The sequence below is a fragment of the Harmonia axyridis genome, chromosome 3, assembly GCF_914767665.1.
Source record: "Harmonia axyridis chromosome 3, icHarAxyr1.1, whole genome shotgun sequence".
NCBI classification, from domain to species: domain Eukaryota; kingdom Metazoa; phylum Arthropoda; class Insecta; order Coleoptera; family Coccinellidae; genus Harmonia; species Harmonia axyridis.
Window position 1 is genome coordinate 50,369,176 of NC_059503.1, and position 23,603 is coordinate 50,392,778.

Consider the following 23,603-nt stretch of genomic DNA (forward strand, 5'->3'; position numbering starts at 1 on the left):
GCAACTTGTTTGCCCTCAATATTAACAATCTTCGTGGCCACCAGCTGAAATTGTACCACGAAAACTATCGGACATCTCACAGGCAACATTTCCTCTGCAACAGGGTGTTTGATAGGTGGAATTCACTACCAGGCTGGATAGCGGACGCCCCAAGTGTGAATACTCTTAAAAATCTGTTGGATGCACTTTAATGTCGTTTTAGCATTTTCTTTATTTTAGGGTATTGGTGTTATGTAGTGGTGGTATCACTGTCGAGATGCGCATGATGTAGTACGTGATCACATCGCTCCTGATAACTAGAAAAATAGAGTGCCAACGAGTCACAAAATTTCAAAGTGTTAATTGTATTTTATATGATATAAATATTTTAATATATAATATAAAAATGGGCCCTAAAACTAACACAGATATTAAAGTAGCAATCAAGGAATCCATTGTAGAATTCTTCAGTGACGATAAATTCATAAACAAACTTCTTATCAAGATCAACGAAAAACTTGATATTTTACAATCTGCAGTCAACGATAACACGGATAAAATTGAGTCGATCAATATGAGGATGGATAACCTTATGCAAGCAGAGAAAGTCAACAATGTATGTGTTTACAATCTGATGGAAATGCAAGAAGAGAACTTAATGGAGAATTTACTTGAAATATTCAACGAAAACATGAAGGTAAAAGTTAACAAATCTGATATTGTGAAATGCTATAGAGTGGGTGTAAAAGGGAAAAATCCACGTCCAGTGATTATTCGATTTGAACGGTATCAAACAAAATTAACAATACTGAAAAATTGCGGACGTTTGAACGGAACGAAAATTGGAATCGCTGAAGATCTAACAAAGAGACGTCTAGAGTTATATCGCTCACTACGACAAAAAAGTGAGGACAAAAAACAAGTATTCACGCGTAATGGAAACATTTATGTTAAAACCGAAAATGGAGTGAAGAGGAAAATTGTAACCTCACAAAAATAATTATCTCCATAAATAGTTTACGTTCTGAAATGTTGAAAATTTTTTTTTTTTTTTTGGCCTTCATATGTATTGAATTCTTTTGTTGATTTTTGTTAATGATGGTTGTTAATTACTTTAGAACATAATATAGATTATTTATAATTATGAGCACTTTTTTTGAGTTTTTCAAAATGTTAGCTTCATCAGAGAGCATGTGAGGGGTATTTATTTGTTTCCCCTGTCTAATGAACATATTAGAGACACTGGAGCTTGATGAGGTCCCGGGGACCACTATGACTGGGGAGATCGGGGCCGGGGGGGGCTTCGTTGGGGGCATGTCGCGTCTAGGTATAATACATTTCAACATAAGAAGCATTCAAAAAAATTTCAATGAATTATTAGTTTGTCTGGACAAAATAAATTTAGAAAAAATAGATATAATTGTACTCTCAGAAACTTTCAACCTTACTAACATTGAACTATTTTCAATAAATGGCTATGAAATATATTATAATAATTCTGTATTCAATAAGAATGATGGAACAATAGTTTATGTTCGAAAGAATTTGAATCCAAGAGTTAACTATACACAACTGAATCAAACAACTCCTGTTCGTGTAGAAATTATAATAAATGAACTTGCTCTTGGGATAACAGCTATTTACAGACCTCCTTCAACTAATTTGGGTGTATTCATGGAAGAAATGGAAAAATATTTAAGTGAACTAAAGAGGAATAGTGTTGAGATAATTGTAGGAGACATAAACATTGATATTTTGAATGGAAACGATAAAATGTCAAGTCTCTATATGAATATTTTGGGATCGTGTGGTTTTATTTCTTATATAAACAAGCCTACTAGAGTGACAGAAACTACATCAACCTTAATTGATCATATATTTGTCAGAACGCAGATGAATATTAAAAAAAATTTTAGTCTTAATCCTGTTATTTTTAAATGCTCAATGACAGATCATTATCCTGTAGGCTTGGAACTCGATTTTAAGGGAAAAATAAAAAATGAAATGAAAACAAAAGAATTTGTGAAAACCGATGTCAAAAAATTATTAACTTTGCTGAAGGAAGAAAATTGGCTAAAAGTATATGAAAGAAATAATGTTGAGGAATGTTATCAGATATTCAAGTTCACTTTAATGAATCATTTGAGCTCTTGTAGAAGAAAAACACGTTTAAATAATAAAAATAAAAAACTAAAACCATGGATTACTCCTGGATTAATAAACAGTATTCGTAAGAGAGATAGGATGAAATTAGACTTAAATAAAAATTACTCAAACGAAATGAAACTTCAATATATAAATTACAGAAATTTTCTTAATAAATTACTAAGACTTACTAAAAATAATTATTACTCTAACAAAATTAAATTAGCAAAAAATGACTCTAAGAAAATTTGGCAAATAATGAATGAGGCGGTCAATGTAACAAAATCACAAAGCAAAACTGAATGCATTATCAACGAAAAAAATGAAATTTTGACCCATTCAACTGACATTGCCGACTCTTTCAATAATTACTTTTCCACTATAGGTGTTGAAATGCAGAATGAAATTAAGAAAACTAAAAAAACATACAAAAATAACATAACTAATCAGAAGACGCTTTTCCTTACACCAGTAAACTCACAAGAACTTATCGAATTAATATCTACTTTGAAGAATGATTCATCGCCTGGGGATGACGGAATTGACGTTAAGCTCATAAAATATATACATACCTATTTAATAGACCCGCTCAAATATATGATTAATCTTATATTTGAGAAAAATGAAATTCCTCAGGACTGGAAATCATCTAGCATTGTACCTGTTCACAAGACCGGCGATAAACAAATTCTACAAAACTATAGGCCCATTGCGCTTATCAATAATTTTGCCAAGATATTCGAAAAATGTTTGAAAAACCGTGTTATGAACTTTCTAGAAACGAATAATACAATTTATAAAAATCAATATGGATTTAGACCAAATTTAAGCACGGAGGACGCTATATTTAACCTAACGAATGAGATAAACACCAACTTGAACGCAAATAAAAAAAATCTGTCAGTTTTTATCGACTTAGCTAAGGCTTTCGATACTGTTCCTCATGACAAATTATTAGAAAAAATGGAATATGTGGGTATAAGGGGAAGTGCAAATCTACTTTTTAAAAATTATTTATCGAATAGGACACAACGAGTCAAAATTGAAAATACTTATAGTCAGGTTAGAAACTCCACAATAGGTATCCCACAGGGTACTGTACTTGGGCCTACACTCTTTCTTATCTACATTAACGATATTGGATCGATTTTAACAAATGGTAAAATAATTGCTTACGCTGATGATACTGTTCTGACATTCGCAGGATCCACTTGGGAAGAAGTGTTTGGAAAGGCAGAAGATGGTATTAGAAATTTGTATAGCTGGCTCAACTACAACCTCCTTAGTATAAATATTCTAAAAACTAAATATATTACTTTCTCAATCTCGGCTGTTGACAGACCACAAAACACAATCTTGAAAATTCATGGCGAAGATTGTTCTAATTCTAACTGTTCATGCGAACCTATACAAAATGTCGATAACATTAAATATTTGGGTATTATCTTAGACAAACATCTGAGATGGAATGTTCATTGTAACTATATCAATAAAAAAATGAGATATTTAGTCTATAGACTATATCAACTTAGAGATATTCTCGATAAAAAACTATTAAAGATGGTCTATATGTCATTAGTAGAGTCAATTCTGAGATATTGTTTAGTTATTTGGGGAGGAGGGTTCAATAATTCTTTACAAAACATCTTGATCACTCAAAAATTCATACTGAAAATAATACATAAGAAAAACCGAACATTTCCAACTGACAGATTGTATAAGATAGCTGAGGTGCTGCCACTTAAGGCTCTATATATTCATGCTTGCATAAATTACCTCCCTAAGATACAGCATCTTTTACCAAAGATACCTGCGCACCACACCACCAGATCAGTTTTATTGCGAACCCATCTGTACATTAAGTCACACACTCAACGAATAGTAACATACTTTGCACCTAAGTTTTACGACAAACTTCCTATTAATATAAAATCATTGATTAATAATAAACGACAGTTTAGTATACAAACCAAAAAATACATCCAAAAGAACTATAATACATTTTTAGATATCATGAAACCATAGAGTTCAATTAAAGAAGGTCTTTCTCAAACTTCCTACTACTGATCTTTTACGTGTAGTCTAATGGCGGGGCGCTTTTTCGCCTGGCTGTCTGGGGCGGTTTCCGGGCTCCTCATCTGCTCCATTCAGATTTATGCATCTGTATTATATTATGTGGTGAATGATTCACGACACAGACATGATTTCTTTCATTTCTTCTAGTGTGGGTCATTTTACCGATGATACACTCGTTTGATTTGTTTTTTTTTTTTTTTGTATGGTTAGGTTGAAGATGAAGACTCGTTGTACGAGTGTATGTGGTGTTAATTGTTTGTAACATTTTATGGTGAATAAATTAAATTGAAATTGAAAAATTGAAAATTAAAATGTAAATTTTTCTGTATTTTTTCCTGAGAGTTATAGGCTTGTATGTCTCCTCTCTTATCCATTTTGTAATAATAATAATAATAATAGAAATATGCATATCATCATTGCAAATAGAAGCAATGAAGTTGGATGATCTTTATAAATATCTTGGAATGAAACAGAATCGACGAATCAACCACCAAAGAATGAAGCAAGACTTAACGACTGAGTTCATTAGGAGAACCAAAAAAATCTTAAAAACAAACCTAAACAGCAGGAACATGACGAGAGCCATCAACACATATGCATGTTCAATTCTAACATACTCATTCGGTATAGTTCCATGGAGCAAAATAGACATCGAAAACTTGCAACGTAAAATGAGAACGTTGATGACAAAAGCAAACAAGCACCATCCGAGAAGCAGCATTGAGAGGACTACACTGCCGAGAAATAAAGGAGGCAGGGGTCTTACGGACATCATGGAACTTGCTAGTGGGCAGATAGCAAGCCTACGGGAATACTTCAGAGATCAAGCAAGTACATCAGAGTTCTACAAAATACTGTGTGAAGCAGACGAATCAACACCTTTACAACTTCACAAGGAGCAATTTTCATACAACCACCAGACAAACCAAGAAAAATTGGATAGATGGAGAGAGAAGCCCCTGCATGGAAGACATTTCAACGAGGTGAACCAGGATCATGTCGACATTGAAGCGTCGAACTATTGGCTCACATCAGGTGCAATGTACCCAGAAACAGAGGGTTTTCTTTTAGCCATCCAAGATCAAGTGATCTCAACTAGAAATTACTGCAGGCATATCATAAAGGATCGAACTATTACCGACGATCGATGCCGATATGGGTGTCCAACAAATGAGACAATACAACATATCACGGGTGGATGTCAGATGTTTGCAGGAAATGAATATAAAGAGAGACACGATGCAGTAGGAAAGATATTACACCAAGAAATGGCAACTAAATTAACACTAATTCAATCTGAAAAAGTACCATACTACAAGTACCGACCGGAGACCATCCTGGAAAACGAACGCTATAAACTGTACTGGGATCGTACAGTTTTGACTGATAAAACAGTCCCTCACAACAGGCCAGATATATTGCTAGTTGATAAACATCAAAAGGCAGCTATACTCATCGACGTAGCAATACCTAATAACAACAACTTGCGTCAAAAAGAGGTCGAAAAAATTTCAAAATATAGGGACCTCGAATTTCAGATAAAGCGCCAGTGGGGAATGATATCAACGAGAACTATTCCAATTATCATCTCAACAACAGGAATAGTACCCAAAAATCTCAAGAGAAATATCAAGCAACTAGGGCTTAGTGAGTATATATGTAATGTAATGCAAAAAGCTGTTCTTTTAGGTACTGCAAGGACGGTGAGAAAATTCCTAGGAAGCGAAGGACAGGTCCAAGGATCGCGTGTAAGAGGACCAGAAGTTCGACGACAACCAGGGGGACCACAAGGACCGGACACGACCGAGCTCTACCCTTCTGATATTTTAAATATCTGGGATTGAGTGAATGTTCCTCTTAGCGAGGAGTGAGAAGCCGACGGCGAGGATAAATCCTACGCGTATAGGCAAAAGTCGGACGTTTATTGACTTGTAAAGAGAAATAATACCTTGGTAGCGGTAGGTGAATCCCTAGCGATTCACCTATCAGGAGAGTTGAATCGACTCCTGCCCACCGCAGATTCCAGGAGCTCCCTGACCCGGGAAGCTGAAACCTGTCGAAGGGTCCCTGTCCAGGGTAACGGACGAAGCCGTGTGGAAAGCAGCTCAAGAATTCTCCCACCGTAGCTCTGCGGATCGTAAAAAGCGATCAAAGGCCGTCTCCCCCACGACACGGAGGAACCGATGAATGATGGTGAATTTGAGGAATATGAATATAGAGCCGCTGCCTGAGGTTCGTCAGGGCGCGTCTGGAGCCGGCGCTGGACATGACAGTATGCGGGACGTCGGTGACAGAGTGCTAAGGAGACGGGCGTCTGTCGAACAAAATGCTACGCCTCCACAATCTCAACATTCTAGGAGAAGAATAACACGAGTTTATCCGACCGCTGAAGGTGCTGCGCAGGATCCCCAACCAGCACTCTCCCAAGCAGGTCTACCAAGAAGACGCATGAAATGGACATGTTCGATAAATGAAACGATCATGCGCATATATTATGAAGTGACTAATATGGAAGAGGATAACATAGGCTACCGGCAAAAATTATTACAGAATTCCACAGAAACTATCCCGGACTACAAGTTTCTGAGCAAAGAGTAGCCGACCAATACCGGGTCATATTGAGAAATAAACTTGTACCCGATGAGAGACTTAACACCATAAAAAATGAAGTCCAACTGAGGCTACAGAATCGAAACCTCAACAACAACGAAACGGCAATTGAAGAAAACTACCATTGTGCTGAATACCAACACAACATCAATGCACAAATGAACTCTGAGGAACCAAACAAGGCAGATGTGATAGCAATAAGTGATGCTCAACGACGGAATATATATGCTGCCACCGTCGAAAATCCAGAAGAAGACCAAAGAGAACTACTGGAGCGATTATTTGCCACAATGAATAGATGCGTTATAGATTTTGAGGGCACAGATCCATTGAGACGACCGATTCTGCCAAGATTGAGGACATCCAAGAAACTATCTCATCTTCTGGCCATGACCAACAAGGAGATTATACCCATGTATCTTTCTGAGTTACATGATCTCGAATCATTACACCTCATCATATATGCGCAGCATTTTCAATAGCAACAGTGCTAGGTGTGAAGCCAAAACCTAAAAGTCAGCAACCAGCCAGAGAAAAACAACAAAATAAACCACATTGGCAAAAAAGGATAGAAGACAAAGTTCATAGCATTCGCCAAGAGATTGGGAGGCTCACCCAATTTGCAAAAGGTTCGCCGTCTAGACAATTACAAAAAATGGTGAATATAATAATGGATCGTCACCGGCAACATACAACGTATGATCCAAATAATGAAAATGCTCAATAAATTTTAGACACACTGAAACAAAAACTTAGTGCGTACTCCGAAAGACTCAGAAGATACGATGAGAGCTTTAGAAGAAAACAGGATAACATGAATTTTGAAAACTCTGAAAGAAAATTCTATAGAATGTTAAACAATAATATGTCAGCAACACCAGGAAGTTATCCAACCGTCGAGGATATTGAGAATTTTTGGACAGATCAACTGGCTACACCAACCCCCTACAACTCCCAGGCTGATTGGATAAGAAGTGAAGAGAAATCCTGTGAGAATATAGAACACATGCCGCATAACGCAGTTTCTGTAGAAGAATTCCATGAAATATTGCAAAACACACACAATTGGAAATCACCCGGCCCAGATGGAATCCACAACTTTTGGTTGAAAAAATTTTGGTGTTATAAGTAATCGGAACGGAAATGCCCAAATTTTTAACAACAGGGACCACTTACCTCTTACCGAAGGAATTGCAACACACAGCGGATCCATCAAAATACAGACCAATTACATGTCTACCAACAATATATAAAATCATGTATAGCATCTCGTATCTACAAACATTGCGAGACAAATAATATAATGACAGCACAGCAGAAAGGATGTTCCAAGAATGCACTAGGATCGAAGGAACTGCTGATAATAGATTCCATCATATGCAACCAAGCCTTCAAAAAACACAGAAATCTTTTTATGACATATTTTGACTATAAGAAGGCCTTCGACTCTATTCCACATGGGTGGCTGACAAAAATTTTGGAAATATACAAGATCGATCTAATTACAATAAACTTTCTGAAGTATGCAATGTGCAACTGGAGAACGAATATTGAACTCTCTACGGCGAACATAACTACTAAAGAGATTCCAATAAAAAGAGGAATTTTCCAAGGAGATTCATTGAGTCCCTTATGGTTCTGCTTGGCGCTGAACCCCCTTTCTAGACGACTGAATGCTACTGAAAAAGGTTTCAATGTCAAAGGAAATAGAACTACTATTGCACTCAATCATTTGCTATACGTGGATGACCTAAAACTTATAACAGGCAACAAAAACCACTTGCAAATTATGGTCAAACTGGTGGAAAATTTTTCGAAAGACGTGGGGATGAAATTCGGATTGGACAAGTGTCGTACTATTAGCGTAGTGCGTGGAAAAATCCAAGATGAACCGATCGCTCTCTCCAATGGACAGGAGATAGAAGCAATGAAATCGGACGATCTTTATAAATACCTAGGAATGAAACAAAACCGACGAATAAACCATCAAAGAATGAAGGAAGACTTAACAACTGAGTTCATTAGGAGAATCAACAAAATTTTAAAAACAAACAGCAAGAACATGACGAGAGCTATCAATACATATGCATGTTCAATTCTTACATACTCTTTCGGTATCATTCCATGGAGCAAAATAGTTATAGAAAACCTGCAACGCAAAATGAGAACCTTGATGACGAAAGCACACAAGCACCATCCGAAAAGTAGCATTGAGAGGACGACACTGCCGAGGAATAAAGGAGACAGAGGTCTGCTAGACATCATGGAATTTTCCCATGGGCAAATTGAATGCCTACGAACATACTTCAAAGACATATCAGGCACGTCAGAGATCTACAAAGTATTGTGTGAAGCAGACGAATCAACACCTTTACAACTGCACAACGAGCAATTGTCATACAACCACCAGACAATCCAAGAAAAACTGCAAAGATGGAGAGAAAAGCCCCTACATGAACGACATTTCAACGAGGTGAACCAGGATCATGTCGACATTGAAGCGTCGAACTATTGGCTCACATCAGGTGCGATGTATCCAGAAACGGAAGGATTTCTTTTAGCCATCCAAGATCAAGTGATCTCAACAAGAAATTACTGCAAGCATATCATGAAGGATCGAACTATTACTGACGATCGATGCCTTTATGGGTGTCCAACGAATGAGACAATCCAACATATCACGGGAGGATGTCAAATGATTGTAGGAAATGAATGTTAAGAGAGACACGATGCAGTAAGAAAGATACTACACCAAGAAATGGCAACTAAATTAACACTAATTCATTCTGAAAAAGTGCCATACTACAAGTACCGACCGGAAACCATCCTGGAAAACGAATGCTATAAACTGTACAGATATATTGCTAGTTGATAAACATCAAAAGGCAGCAATACTCATCGACGTAGCAATACCCAATAACAACAACATGCGTCAAAAAGAGGTCGAAAAAATTTCAAAATATAGGGACCTCGAATTTTAGATATAGCGCCAGTGGGGAATGATATCAACGAGAACTATTCCAATTATCATCTCAACAACAGGAATAGTACCCAAAAATCAAGAGAAATATTAAGCAACTAGGACTTAGTGAGTATATATATATATATATATATATATATATATATATATATATATATATATATATATATATATATATATATATTCTTCGCTTCCTAGGAATTTTTTCACTGTCCTTGCAGTACCTAAAAGAACAGCTTTTTGCATTATATTACATATATATATATATATATATATATATATATATATATATATATATATATGTAATATATATATATATATATATATATATATATATATGTATATGTATATATATGTAATATAATGCAAAAAGCTGTTCTTTTAGGTACTGCAAGGACAGTGAAAAAATTCCTAGGAAGCGAAGGACAGGTCCAAGGATCGCGTGTAAGAGGACCAGAAATTCTACGAGAACCAGGGAGACCACAAGGACCGGACACGATCGAGCTCTACCCTTCTGATATTTCAAATATCTGGGATTGAGTGAATGTTCCTTTTAGCGAGGAGTGAGAAACCGACGACGAGGAGAAATCCTACGCGTATAGGCAAAAGTCGGGGATAATAATATAAGGATCGCTACGAAGTGGAGAAATGTTGGAGGGAAATATGCAGAGCCCTCAACGAACAATTTGAAAAATTTTCAGTGAATGATAAAAAGAAATATGGTAGGGTGAAATTGTATTTATTTATTCCAACCACGTTGAATACATTTTTCAATTGTACAGAATTTTTGAATATTTAGACAGGTAGTCAGGTACCATCAATATGTTATGTTATGTCATTCATAACATCGGAACTGACAAAGTAAATAATGAATTATAAAGCTCTGAAACAGCTTGAGTAAGTATAATTTTGAGTAAGTAGGTACCACTATTATTGGTCTGCCTACCCAGCATATTCAAGTTGAATATGAATCATTTCATATCTTCATTCATTCAAAATTCATTTATGGAAAAAACGAAGGAGACGAATAATGTTTTTAGTTTCATAAGGAGATTAATATTCTGCGAAGAAAATATATATCCCCCTTTTAAAAAATATACCTACTCAGCCTTGATATAAGTAAAACTTCAAGTTCATATTGAATATCTTCATCCGATGTCCCCCCGAAAACTAAGAAACTTTCATTTGAATTTTTTTTTTAATAGACTATTCGTACTGTTCGTAGAAGTTATTCATTTCATTATATTATTATAGGGAAACTTCCAGAATGGGACTCCATATATATAATTATTCTTTGCATGTTCATTTCATTGAATTCCTCTTAATTGGCTGGACGGATTTCGATGAAATTTTGTATGTATGTTCTGGTGGATTCGAGCATGGGTTTGGATCCACGTTTTTTTCATAGAGTTTCTCTTATTAATTTTTTATTCAATCCGAATTTTTTTTTGCCGAATCCACTTGAACACACAAAAATCAAAATCCGTCCAACCGTTTAGGAGGAGTCTAGTCAAATACATACTGTACAGGACAACCTCTGTCAGGGCCGCTAGTATTACCTTGCTGATAGGCAGACCAATAATAGTGGACCTACTAACTCAAAATTATGCCTATTGAAGTTGTTTAAGAGCTATGTAATTCATTATTTACTTTGTCAGTTTTCGATGCATGATATTCATATGTAGACGGTACCTGACTATTCAAAGAATTCTATACAATAGGAAAATGTATTTAATGTGGTTGGAATGAATGAATACAATTTCAACCTACCATATTTTGGTCGCGAGTCCTCTTTTCAAATATGAATTAGGTCCCATATTTTTCAATTTAAATTAACGTTTCTCGACATATGGTACAATGTACTATTCCATTACAGGTAATAATTTTTATAAAATATTTACAAGTATTTACAGAAAAGGAAATGTTGTAGTAAAATTACATCAATCAAATATGATTGTACAATTGACATTCTTTTAGGAATTTTAGTGTTGCTGAGCTGAGATTGTCCTTTAAATTTTTCAAACCATGAATTTTCCCCTAAACTGATTCAACAGAAATTATAAGTTCCGTTTTTTCTCTAAGAAATTCTTTTGAGAATGAAGAATATACATACAGTGTTTCTATCACCCATTATTCTAGTGGAGGCGGAAGAGATTAGTTGGAAATCGTAAATGGCAACCCCTATGTTTTATCCAATTCGTATGTATTTCATCTTCCATCCTATTGTTTCTGACAAAATTACATCTCATTCGGTATTGTTAATTTCTACATATGGCCTTTTTATTGATCAAGCTTGAAATACGGCCTCTGAATTTTGTCCGAGGCGAACGCCTACCCTGCCTACAGCCTAGCGACGGCCCTGTTTCCTTTACAAGCGCTCTGGTCGAGACAAGATCGAGATGCATGAGACGTGACGGCTCTCGCTCATGGCTCATTGTGTGAAAGCGCCTTTGTACTCTTTGCATTTCGATCCGTCGATGTGACTCTCGCTCATAAGCAGAGCCGTACGTCTCACCGTGTGAAAGCTCTTGCTCATGAGACGTGATGGCTCATAGCTCATCGTGTGAAAGCACCGTTGTAGTCTTTGCATTTCGATCTGTCGGGTCTGCCTTTCACTCATGAGCGAGAGCCGTACCGATCAACGTCTGAAAGGAACCTAAGAGTGATTTGGATATATTTGATAACTGGCTCCAAATTATCAAAGAAATCAAATCAAAGAAAAATTCCCAGAAATACTTCGTATATATTTGGGAAATATTTATGAATTTTTGCTGAGAAAGAGAATATGAATTGAATGAACAAATTAGCCAACCAAAAAATTGGTATATTCCAGGAAATTATTGTGGTCTTATTTGTGATGCCATACCTACAATCGGTATTCCAGGTGTAGTGATTTTATCGAATTTTTCAATTTTATTCATATTTAAATCCCTTAAATTTTTTTCCTTGTGTACTACACAATGTTAAAATGGAGCTAAGAGTGATTTGGATACATTTGACAATTGGCTCCAAATTATCCAACCACAAAATTGGTATCTTCCAGGAAATTATTGTGGTCTTACTTGTGATGCCATACCTACAATCGGTATTCCAGGTGATTTTATCGAATTTTTCAATTTTTTTCATATTTAAATCCCTTAAATTTTGTTCCATGTGTACTACACAATGTTAAAATGGAGCAGTAGCTAATTCTTATTTAAACAATGCTTAGGATTATATATTAGCATGTATTCATTTTAGCAATTGTCGTAGGAAGGAAAGTATCACTTTCCAGGAAGCCCTCATGGTCTTAGATGTAATGCCATACATACAATCGGCATTCCTGGTAATTTTATCGAATTACTCAATTTTATTCATAATTAAACCCCTTAAAATTTTTTATATTAAATTGTTCATATTATTTATTCTTTGTTGGAGGTAATATTCTTATTGTTGAAACTAATTAATTCATTTAATGTTTATGATTCATTTTTGGTGCTCCTTCATTTATTTTTAATTTATTTATACTGCTTTAAGGTCAGAAAAATAAAGATTATTATTATTATTAAATATTGTTATATTATTATGAAATTCTTTTATTATTATTATTATGGTGCTACTTTATTTATTTATTATTGATTTATTTATTCATATATTTTTTATTTTTTGTCAATTTGTTTATTTTTGGTTACTGCTAATTCATTATATGCTTATTCAACTATCGACTTTCATTTGCCCCTAAAATAATATAATCACATATTATACCAGCTATACCTAAAATAATATAATCACATATTAAACCAGCTATTTATGAAAAAATTCAAACGGTTTTAGGTCATAATAGCACCAAACTTAATTTGAATTGGTCAATATTTCGTTAATAAATTCAAAACAAGTATAGGAAACCACTCACTTCAAATTTCCCGCGTTTGTCGAGTTTGTTCTAATCTCGACCGCCAGGGGGATATAAGTTTCAAATAATTCGCTTTTATGTAGGAAAGTGTCGCTTCTATGTTATCCGTAAACTGTGCAGTTGTCTCACATGTTGAATGTTACTTAACCCTTATAACAACAGCCAGATACTCAAGGTTCTGTGCCTAGACGTAATTTATTAGTTCCAAGCTATATATTCAGATTCATATTCTTTTTTAGAATGGGTCGCTTGTAATGTAGGTCAAATTCCAATGTCCTTCAATATGAATATATCAGATTATTCTGGTAACACAGTTTCATTACACAATTTTTGTTGTTTATTATCATTATTTCTAGTTCTTTTAAATAAATGCATATACGTACGTTATATTTATACTCACATTTTTTTGATATATTCTAAATATATTCTAATAATTCTAATATATTCTATATATTTTTCTCCTTATTTCTAATATTCTCTTTTTCACAGTGAATAAAAGAATTAAATCAATTCAATGGTTTTTCAAACCTATATTTTCAGCGTGGCTTTTGGATACCAAGGAACCAATGAATTTATCTACTTCAATACCAGATCGTATCGGATACTCGAAAGTATCCAAGTTGCACATCCCTAGTTTACTGTAAAAAAGCGGACTGGTACGCTTAGGAGCTGTACCGAGGAGCTCCAAACGGTGACCTCGAATAATAACAAAATTAAATTTCAATATTTACATCTATTGGTTCGCCAATACAGTGGCTTAGGTCGAGTTGTACGAAACAACGTTCATCAGTAGATCAACAGAACTGTTAGTTATTGGTGATCTCAGTTCAAAAGAACGGGCGTTGTTCCAACTCATATTGACTTCGATTTCTAGTAACATTTCTATTGTATCTTGGCTGTTGGTGTGACTGTTACGAAAATTGACAGATTACGAAATATGAATTTGAATCATACGTTTCGAATTTTGAAATAATTTATAATTACGCATTAAATTCGTGAATTATGTCTGCCGAAATTGATTTAGCAACTGTTGCTCTCCACTCTGTAATATATGTATTATTTCATAAAGTTAGATCATAGTCAGTGTTTTTGACATAAGTTTTTTTTGAAGTAGTTTGTCAATTCAATTGTGAAGAATATTTGTCGAATTAAAGTTAAAATTGAACACAACTACAGACATTATTTGATTGGGAAAGGTATTCTTATTTGTCAGGAATTCCCTTTCACGAAATAGGAGAACGCCCTATGATTTTATTGGGTCAAGACAATGTACGCCTCACTGTAGCCAGAAAAGTTATTCAAAGCACCGACAATCTTCCCATTGCGACAAAAACCAATCTGGGTTGGATACTTCACGGAGGAAACTGTATCAGACCAGAAAAACAGGCATATTCCTTCCACATCTGCAATTCTGGAATGTCCGACGATTCACTCCATGAAATGGTGAAACAATCTTTTACCACAGGTGCCTTTGGAGTAGTTCCAATGAAAACGAACGTGAATAAAGCAGAAAAGAGGGCTATGGAGATAATGAGAAATAATAATAATAATAATCAGACGTGTAGGAAACCGATTCGACATAGGGCTGCTGTGGAAGGAAGACAACATCCATCTCCCAGAGAACAAAACAATTGCCATTCAGCGACTGAGATGCGTGGAGAAACAAATACAGAAGGATAGGGAATTTGGGAAGCGATACTCTGAGAAAATAAGAAGCTACGTCGAGAAAGGATATGCAAGGAAGTTGACTCCTGCAGAATCCAATGAAGAAGGTCCTCGATGCTGGTATTTGCCGCATTTCGGAGTAATTAACCCCAATAAGCCAAAGAAACTTCGTTTAGTCTTTGATGCCGCCTCAAAATCGAACGGAACCAGTCTGAATGATAATTTACTATCTGGCCCAGACTTGCTGGAGGTATTGATTAAATTTCGACAAAGGAAAATTGGTTTCTGCAGTGATGTCAGAGAAATGTTCCATCAAGTTATGGTAAGAAAGGAAGACCAAAGCTCCCAGAGGTTTTTATGGCGAGATGGGGATACGAATCGACAATGGGACGTTTATGAAATGCAAGTTATGACCTTTCGTGCCACTTGCTCCCCAACCTGTGCCAAGTTCGTCAAAAATGTGAATGCTGAGGAGTTATCCAGCCAGAAAAATGTTATCGATGCTATAACAAAAAAACATTATGTAGACGACTATCTTGACTGTACCGATTCTGTAGAAGAAGCCTTGGAAACAATCTCCGAAGTGTCACGGGTTCAAAAATCAGGAGGATTTGAGCTTGTCAACTGGATATGCAATTCGGGAGAAGTCATAGAAAAACTGTCATCAGACGATTCAGTATTCAAGGACTTCTGTGTGGATTCGAATTCGACAATGCAAAGAGTACTTGGCCTTTCTTGGGATTCAAAATTGGATCTATTTTGTTTCAGAATTTCAAAATTCGAAGATAAATTTAGAGATAGTAGACCAACCAAATTTTGAAGACGGTAATGTCAATATTCGACCCTTTAGGACTCATTGTGAATTTCACAATAAAAGGACGTATTCTCATACAAGACATATGGCGATCTGGGATTGGATGGGACGATAGTATAGATGTAACTCTTGTTATGGCCCGAGCGAGAGTAGCTCCAACAAAACCCATTTCTATTCCACGTTTGGAGTTGGAGGCTGCGGTGATGGGAAGCAGGCTCGCAAAAACAATCAAGGACCCTTTGGAGATAAAAATTGACGAAGTATTTTTATGGTCAGACTTTACTACGGTACTTTGTTGGATCAAAGGTGATGGAAGCAAATTGGGACAGTTCGAAAGTCACCGCATCGGAGAGATCCAAGAATTAACAAACATTAACAACTGGAATTGGATTCCCTCAAAGTTGAATTCGGCCGATATTGCCACCAGAACCTACAACAAAGACGACGGCAATAAGACGACTTACGCAAGATGGTTTAAAGGTCCTGATTTCTTGTATGAATTGGACGAAACCTTATGGCCCAAGAAGAATATTGTGAGTTTGGAAGATCTTCCATATGAAGAAATTGAAATAACAGCATTTACTACAGAATAAGAATCATATCTGCCTGACATCAACCGATTTTCAAAATGGACTCGGTTGATATTCGTTATTGCTTGGATGTTGAGATTCGTAGATATTCTTCTGGACAGACTGATAAGAAGCAACAGAGTTTTTCTTGGACAGTTGGAAGTTTCCGAGATTCAAAAATCTGAAACTTCTTCACGGAGGGGAGAAAATGTTGCTCTCCACTCTGTAATATATGTATTATTTCATATAGTTAGATCAGAGTCAGTGTTTTTGACATAAAATAGTTTTTGACATAAGTTTTTTTTGAAGTAGTTTGTCAATTCAATTGTGAAGAATATTTGTCGAATTAAAGTTAAAATTGAACACAACTACAGACATTATTTGATAAAAAGACGACGTAACAGCAACAGAATTAAGAGAAATTGCGAATAATGCCGCGAAACATTTCACTTAATCCAAATCATATTAATTGAATATTTCCCTCCTGTCAAAAATTCTATGTATCTGGAGAACAATTATCGAAAATTACAGCGATAATTTTATTGTAGGAAGCGAAACTGCACTGCGATAATTGTTCTGTTCATAGATGCTTAGTTTCTATGCATCTTACACAGTTCGAATCTATGGCAATTCCATTCTAAATCAGTTTGACAGGTAATGTAACAGTTTATTCGGGAAATATTCCCCCGAATTACACTCGTGCATCAAAATTACCGGATAATTTCGCATTACAGCGTGTTTTCTTTGAAAAACTGCATTCGGTCATTTTCATTTTTGGAGAATGAACTCATGCAGTTTTTATGACAACACGCTGTCATGCAAAATTATCGGTAATTTTGATGCACTTGTGCAATTACTTACGAATATTTCCCTCCTGTCAAAAATTCTATGTATATGGAGAACAATTTTCGAAAATTACAGCGAATATTTCCCTCTTGTCAAAAATTCTATGTATATGGAAAACAATTATCGAAAATTACAGCGATAATTGCATTGTAGGAAGCGAAACAGCACTGCGATAATTGTTCTGTTCATAGATGCATAGTTTCTATGCATCTTACACAGTTCGAAATCTATGGCAATTTCATTCTAAATCAGTTTGACAAGTGATGTAACAGTTTATTCGGGAAATATTCCTCCGAATTACACTCGTGCATCAAAATGACCGGATAATTTCGAATTCCAGCGTGTTTTCTTTGAAAAACTGCATTCGGTCATTTTTGGAGAAAGCCCTCCACCTTCGGTGTCGGGCTCTTTCTCCAAAAATGAAAATGACCGAATGCAGTTTTTATGACAACACGTTGTCATGCAAAATTATCGGTAATTTTGATGCACTTGTGCAATTACTTATGATAATTGATTTGTTGAATTTTGATAGGATTGGAAGTCTGTGACAACCACAAAACGAAAAATATAACTGAAAACAAAGCTGTAATGAGTTCATTACAGCACTGTTTTTAGAACTGTAATGAACTCATTACGATACTGAAATAGAAAAAATAACTTCTTTGCTCGTCATATAAAACTTGGTTAGGTTAGGATAATATAAACGTTGTCATGAACATATGGAGGATTCTAAAAAATTTGCAAGAACCACAAATTTCACTACAAGAGAAGAAAATGTGTTGTCAAGTTTGGTGAAGAAATATAAGGAATTAATCGAAACTAAGAAAACAGATGAAAACACTAACAAAATAAAAGTTGATTTCCACTTTGTAAAATGATTTGAGCGTTCTCTATACGTCTGTATCAATCTCGGATTTTGTATGTTATCAATTAGCTCCAAAAAATCTTCATCTTCAGTTAATTCTCCCAAAAAATCCATTCTATATAAGATATAAATATGAATATCTCATGAGTAAAATACCAATAATTTCAAAAAATATATAAATGTCAATAAAATGAAGGAACAAGCCACATATTACGGATAAAATATCCGAAATCAGTGGATCAAGCCTTGAACCGACAAGGTATCAGCGTTCAACTGATCTTGGTTATGAACTGTCGATCAATAGTGAACGAGGTTGATACAACTGAATTTTGTCATTGAACCACAGTCAACATTGAACTGTTGGTGAACTTGAAATGTACAACTGGCCCTTATTCATGTCTTCAGTCGAAACTTGAAATGTACCTAAAGAAGCCACAGTGCTGGCGTAACAACAGGGATGTTGCGTCATATAATAAAATCCAATGAATTTAGGTTTTCCACAATAAAGGCCGATTTTAAAATACTAAAATAGCATTTCCATTATCTTATTTCTCGAATTCAATTTAATAAAATTGATTTGAATTCTTATCGACTAGCACGTGACTAGGAACGCAGTTGACAAACTACTCTTATCTAGAACTAGATTATCTATGGTTTAGATTGTTTAGAACGTCAGATGATATAATCAAATCGACTTGGCTGTCAATATCAGCTGATTTCAGTTCAGTTTGACAGACCGTTAGCACTAGATAAACTAGTTAGTTTGTCTATGATGGTGACTCTATCATGCAGAGACGTCAACATAATACCGTGACAGAATGGGGCGTTTCGGCCGGAATTTTGAAAACATTTTTATTTACGTATTTTTTATGGGTACTTTCTATATTTTTCCATGAACATATTTTTTTTGGTGTTTATATAGAGCTTATCTACAAATTAAAAGCAATTTCAAAATATTGGCAACATTTCTATTGTTGTAAATTAAAATTTGTGACAATTAATTTTGTTTTTATTTCATTCAACCACAATATATTTTATTACTTATAGAATGTGCATGTGAGAAGTTAGTCCTACTTGAATACGACTTCGAACAAGCGACTTATAGCGTATTATTGAAAATTATAATTTTAGAAATTTCGATGGAAACTCAAAATCTGGAAATGATACACTCAGTAAACAACGAATTTTCACCTTGTGTAATGGACGTTGCGCATGAGTACATTATAACTTCTTGCGTGATTATTGTGTTTTTATACGTTTTTATTATATGGATTCTTAAATTATTAAAATTTTTTATACATAGACAGTTTCTATAGATACAGTTGAATTATTAAAACGAAAACAGTATTTATGTAAGCCAGTAAAAAGTAAAAAAAAAAGAAGATAATTAGCTACCAAAAGACGAATTCATTTGCACAAGGTCAACGTATTTCGTTTCTAGTGTTCAACTTAGATTTTCCATAATTTTGATAATTAAATTAGTTTGAAACTTCGCACGTAGCTTGATATTCAGATTTCAACACAAAACTCAACACAACGTCGTATTAGTGGTGTCGAAAATATTGGTTTATTATAATGTTGAAGGCTTTCACGTGCGGATTGTTGAAGAGAATTGAAGATTTCCGAGCTTTTTCGTAGTGATCTGGTAGGTTTTTCACCTTTTTTACTGAAAAACCGACTAGACCAAGACTAAAAAGCTTCAATACTAATGGGTTATTTTTATTCGATATTTTTCTTGAATTCGCTATGGTTATGGCTAAACACCCAATATGAAATTTTGCACGAGGTGTCATTCTACATCTATATGCAAATTTCCATCTCATACAAACCGGCAGTTTTGAAATAAAGAGGAAAACAAACTTCAAACGAGAAGATCCCTAAGAACCTCTAATCAAATTTTGATCATTCACGAACTGAACTGAGCCATAAGAGATCTGAACGAACCCTGGAAAGTTCAAGTCTCCAGATGCTTTCTTTCTGGGACAGAATCAGTTTTGCCATCCGTGAGTCGAACATTATAGTTTGAGACCATATCCGGCTCGAAATCCCGAAAATTTCAGACATTGATACAAAATTATAGAGCGTTCTGCTCGGAGAACGAGCGCTCAACAAAAATGTTTGATAAGTGCCACTAATCATAGGAATTATTTGAAATCTGATTTACTTACACTGATTTTTCGTTTTCCAACGACCCTGAAGACAATACCCTTTCGAATAGCACCCTGGTATTATGATCTTCGTTCAAATGAGACAAATAGTCAATGTAACATGTTATATACTCTGGAACATCTCCGAATTTCTTTAAACCTAGCTCGAAAATCCTAAACGCTATGTTTTTATCTTTACTGCAGTAATATTCCATGAGAGCAGCACAAACAAAGATGTGATAATGAGATCTGGAATCTTCTCTAGCTTTCTTGAATACAGCTCTAGCAGATTTAATGCCTTCAGCCCTCCTGGCAAATTTCATATACTGTATATAAGCCTGAAAGAAATGAAAACAGTAATTTTGATTCCACTTTTATAAAGAACTACATATTTACCAGAGTAGGATCTATGTCGAGTATTTCTAAGTATTTAGAGTATATCTGATGTACTTTGTCGTATTTCAAGCGTCCCTCTTCGTAATCGGCATATGCAAAGTACAAAAGTTGATTTTTACTTAGTAATGTGCTGGTAGCTCTCTCGAAAATATTTGCTGCCTCTTCGCTGAAGAGTTTTGAGGCATTCACGTCCTACAATATATGTTATAAATAAATGAATAAATAAATATATATATATATATATATATATATATATATATATATATATATATGTAAAAATAAGACTGTTATTTTTAGGGAAAACAACTTTATAACTTCTATGTTTTATGATCTACGTTCTATGTCTGAGATTCTAACCTAAGACTAGTTCATGTGGTATTTGTGAGTTATTTTTAGAATCCCGAAGAAGTGGCATTGTTTTTGATTTCTTACAGATTAGTAAGCTATTTCTTTTTATTTGTTTTTATTTATTTTTATTTTATTTCTTTGTATTACTTTGTATAATATTATTTCTTTTTTGTATGTTATTATGTTATATAGGAGGAAGTTTAGTGGACTATGCTTTTAGGAAAGAAAATTTGTTGTTAAATCTCCGAAATAATTTTCCAACTGACATATTAATTGATTTAATTGTCACGAGTTTGCCAGATATCTACAAGATAGAATTAATCGATCAAAAGTAACAACTTTCGAGAAATTATTGGGTGAATTGCGAAAGCTAGAAAGTTCAGAAAAATATGATAACGGTCGAAATTAAGATAATCATAGAATGACTAAATCTGCCGAACAAATTCCTTCCTATTCACAAACAAATAGAAAACCAATTAAGAAGGAACCATGCTCAATTTGTGAGAAGAAGGGCTTCTCAGGTAGATTTCACCTAGAAACAGTCTGTCGGCTAAGGAATAAATCCAATAATGTCGAACAAAAGAACATATCTGGAAACATAAGAACGGTAAACAATGTTGGGATACAGGATGAATTAAATGAGGCCATTTCAAACCAAAAAAACTTAGACTGTTGCCATTGATAAAATTGAAGGTGTTTATAAATAATAATGAATTATGTGGAATTTATGATTCGGGCTCAAATGTTAGTCTTCTGAATTCCAAAGTAGCAGAAAAGTTATGTCTACATATTCAAGAGAATAGAAACACATTCAAAACAGTCAGTGGCAGGGCAAATTTTTCAGGAAAAATAATTACAAAAATGAGAATCGATAATATCGAAAAAGAAGTTGTACTTTTTGTGGTTAATGAGAAAAATTTCGAGTATGATATTCTACTCGGACTAGATTCTATTTCCAATTTTCAATTAAAACAAGATTTTGATTTGAATATTTATCAAAGATTAGATATGAATGAAGAGAGAAAGATCGATCATCTCAATAATAATAATAATAATAATGATTACACCATCAATTTCAATGAAGGGATACCAACAGAACTTTTCGAAGCAAAATTAGACCATTTGGAAACAAATCGGAGAAGTAAAATTGAAGTTTTAATGAATAAATATGACCATATATTTGCAAAATACAAGTTTGATATTGGTCAGGTGCAAAATAATGAGGCACATATAAAACTTTTAGAACACAAATTTATAGCAAAAAAACCGTACAGATGCTCAATGGAGGATCAAAAAGAGATAGAATTCCAAATAGGAAGATTGTTGAAAGCGAATCTGATTGAGGAGTCCTCCTCACCTTTTGCATCACCAGTCACTTTAGCATATAAGAGAGATGAAGGGTCTAAAACCAGATTGTGTGTCGATTTTCGTGAACTCAATAAATTAATTGTTCCCGAACCACAGCCTTTCCCATTAATTGATGAAATCTTAGCCAAGACCCGAAATGCAAAATTCTTAACAACATTAGATGTAAATTCTGCCTTTTGGTCGATTCCTATTCGCATCAAAGATAGATATAAGACTGCTTTTGTGACACAGAATGGTCACTGGCAATGGAAATGTTTACCTTTCGGACTTAAAACATCCCCGGCCATATTTCAACGTATATTGAATAATATTATCAGAAAATATGACCTGAATTTATTCTGCCTAAATTATATAGATGATATTCTAATATTTTCTTCAACATTTGACGAACATATAGAACATTTGGACAATCTCTTGAATGCAATATGTAATGAAGGATTCAGACTTAAATTTATCAAGTGTAATTTTGCAGAAGAAGAAGTCAAATATTTAGGACATATTGTAGGAAACAATACAGTACGACCTATAAATGACAATTTAATTTCCATTAGGAATTTTTCTCCACCAGATACTCGGAAGAAGATAAGGCAATTTTTGGGTAAAGTTAATTTTTATCACAAATATATAAAAGATTCAGCTAGATTATTAGAACCGTTGCATAATTTACTGAGAAAAGATGTAAAATTCAATTGGTCATTGGCTTGTCAGGAAGCTTTCAATAAGGTTAAGGACATCCTTTGTTCTGAGCCAATTCTTGCAATTTTCGACCCAATACTACTATATATACTGATGCCAGTATTCAAGGAGTAGGAGCTGTTCTTAAACAAAAACAGATTGATGGTGAAATGAAACCCGTAGCGTATTTTTCTAAAAAACTGAATAAATATCAAAAGAACAAGAAAG

General features: G+C 34.6%; 1 protein-coding gene across 2 annotated transcripts in view; it reads right to left on the bottom strand.

The window, feature by feature from the left end:
* LOC123676849 (protein suppressor of forked) overlaps window positions 1-23,603 on the bottom strand; it is a 130,808-nt gene that overhangs the window by 13,114 nt on the left and 94,091 nt on the right. For both annotated transcript variants that reach the window (XM_045613107.1, XM_045613106.1), the window contains 2 exons: window positions 20,985-21,176; window positions 20,610-20,926 (listed from right to left, as the gene is read on the bottom strand). In XM_045613107.1, coding sequence (XP_045469063.1) covers window positions 20,610-20,926; window positions 20,985-21,176 — 509 coding nt within the window. The remainder of the gene's footprint in view (window positions 1-20,609; window positions 20,927-20,984; window positions 21,177-23,603) is intronic.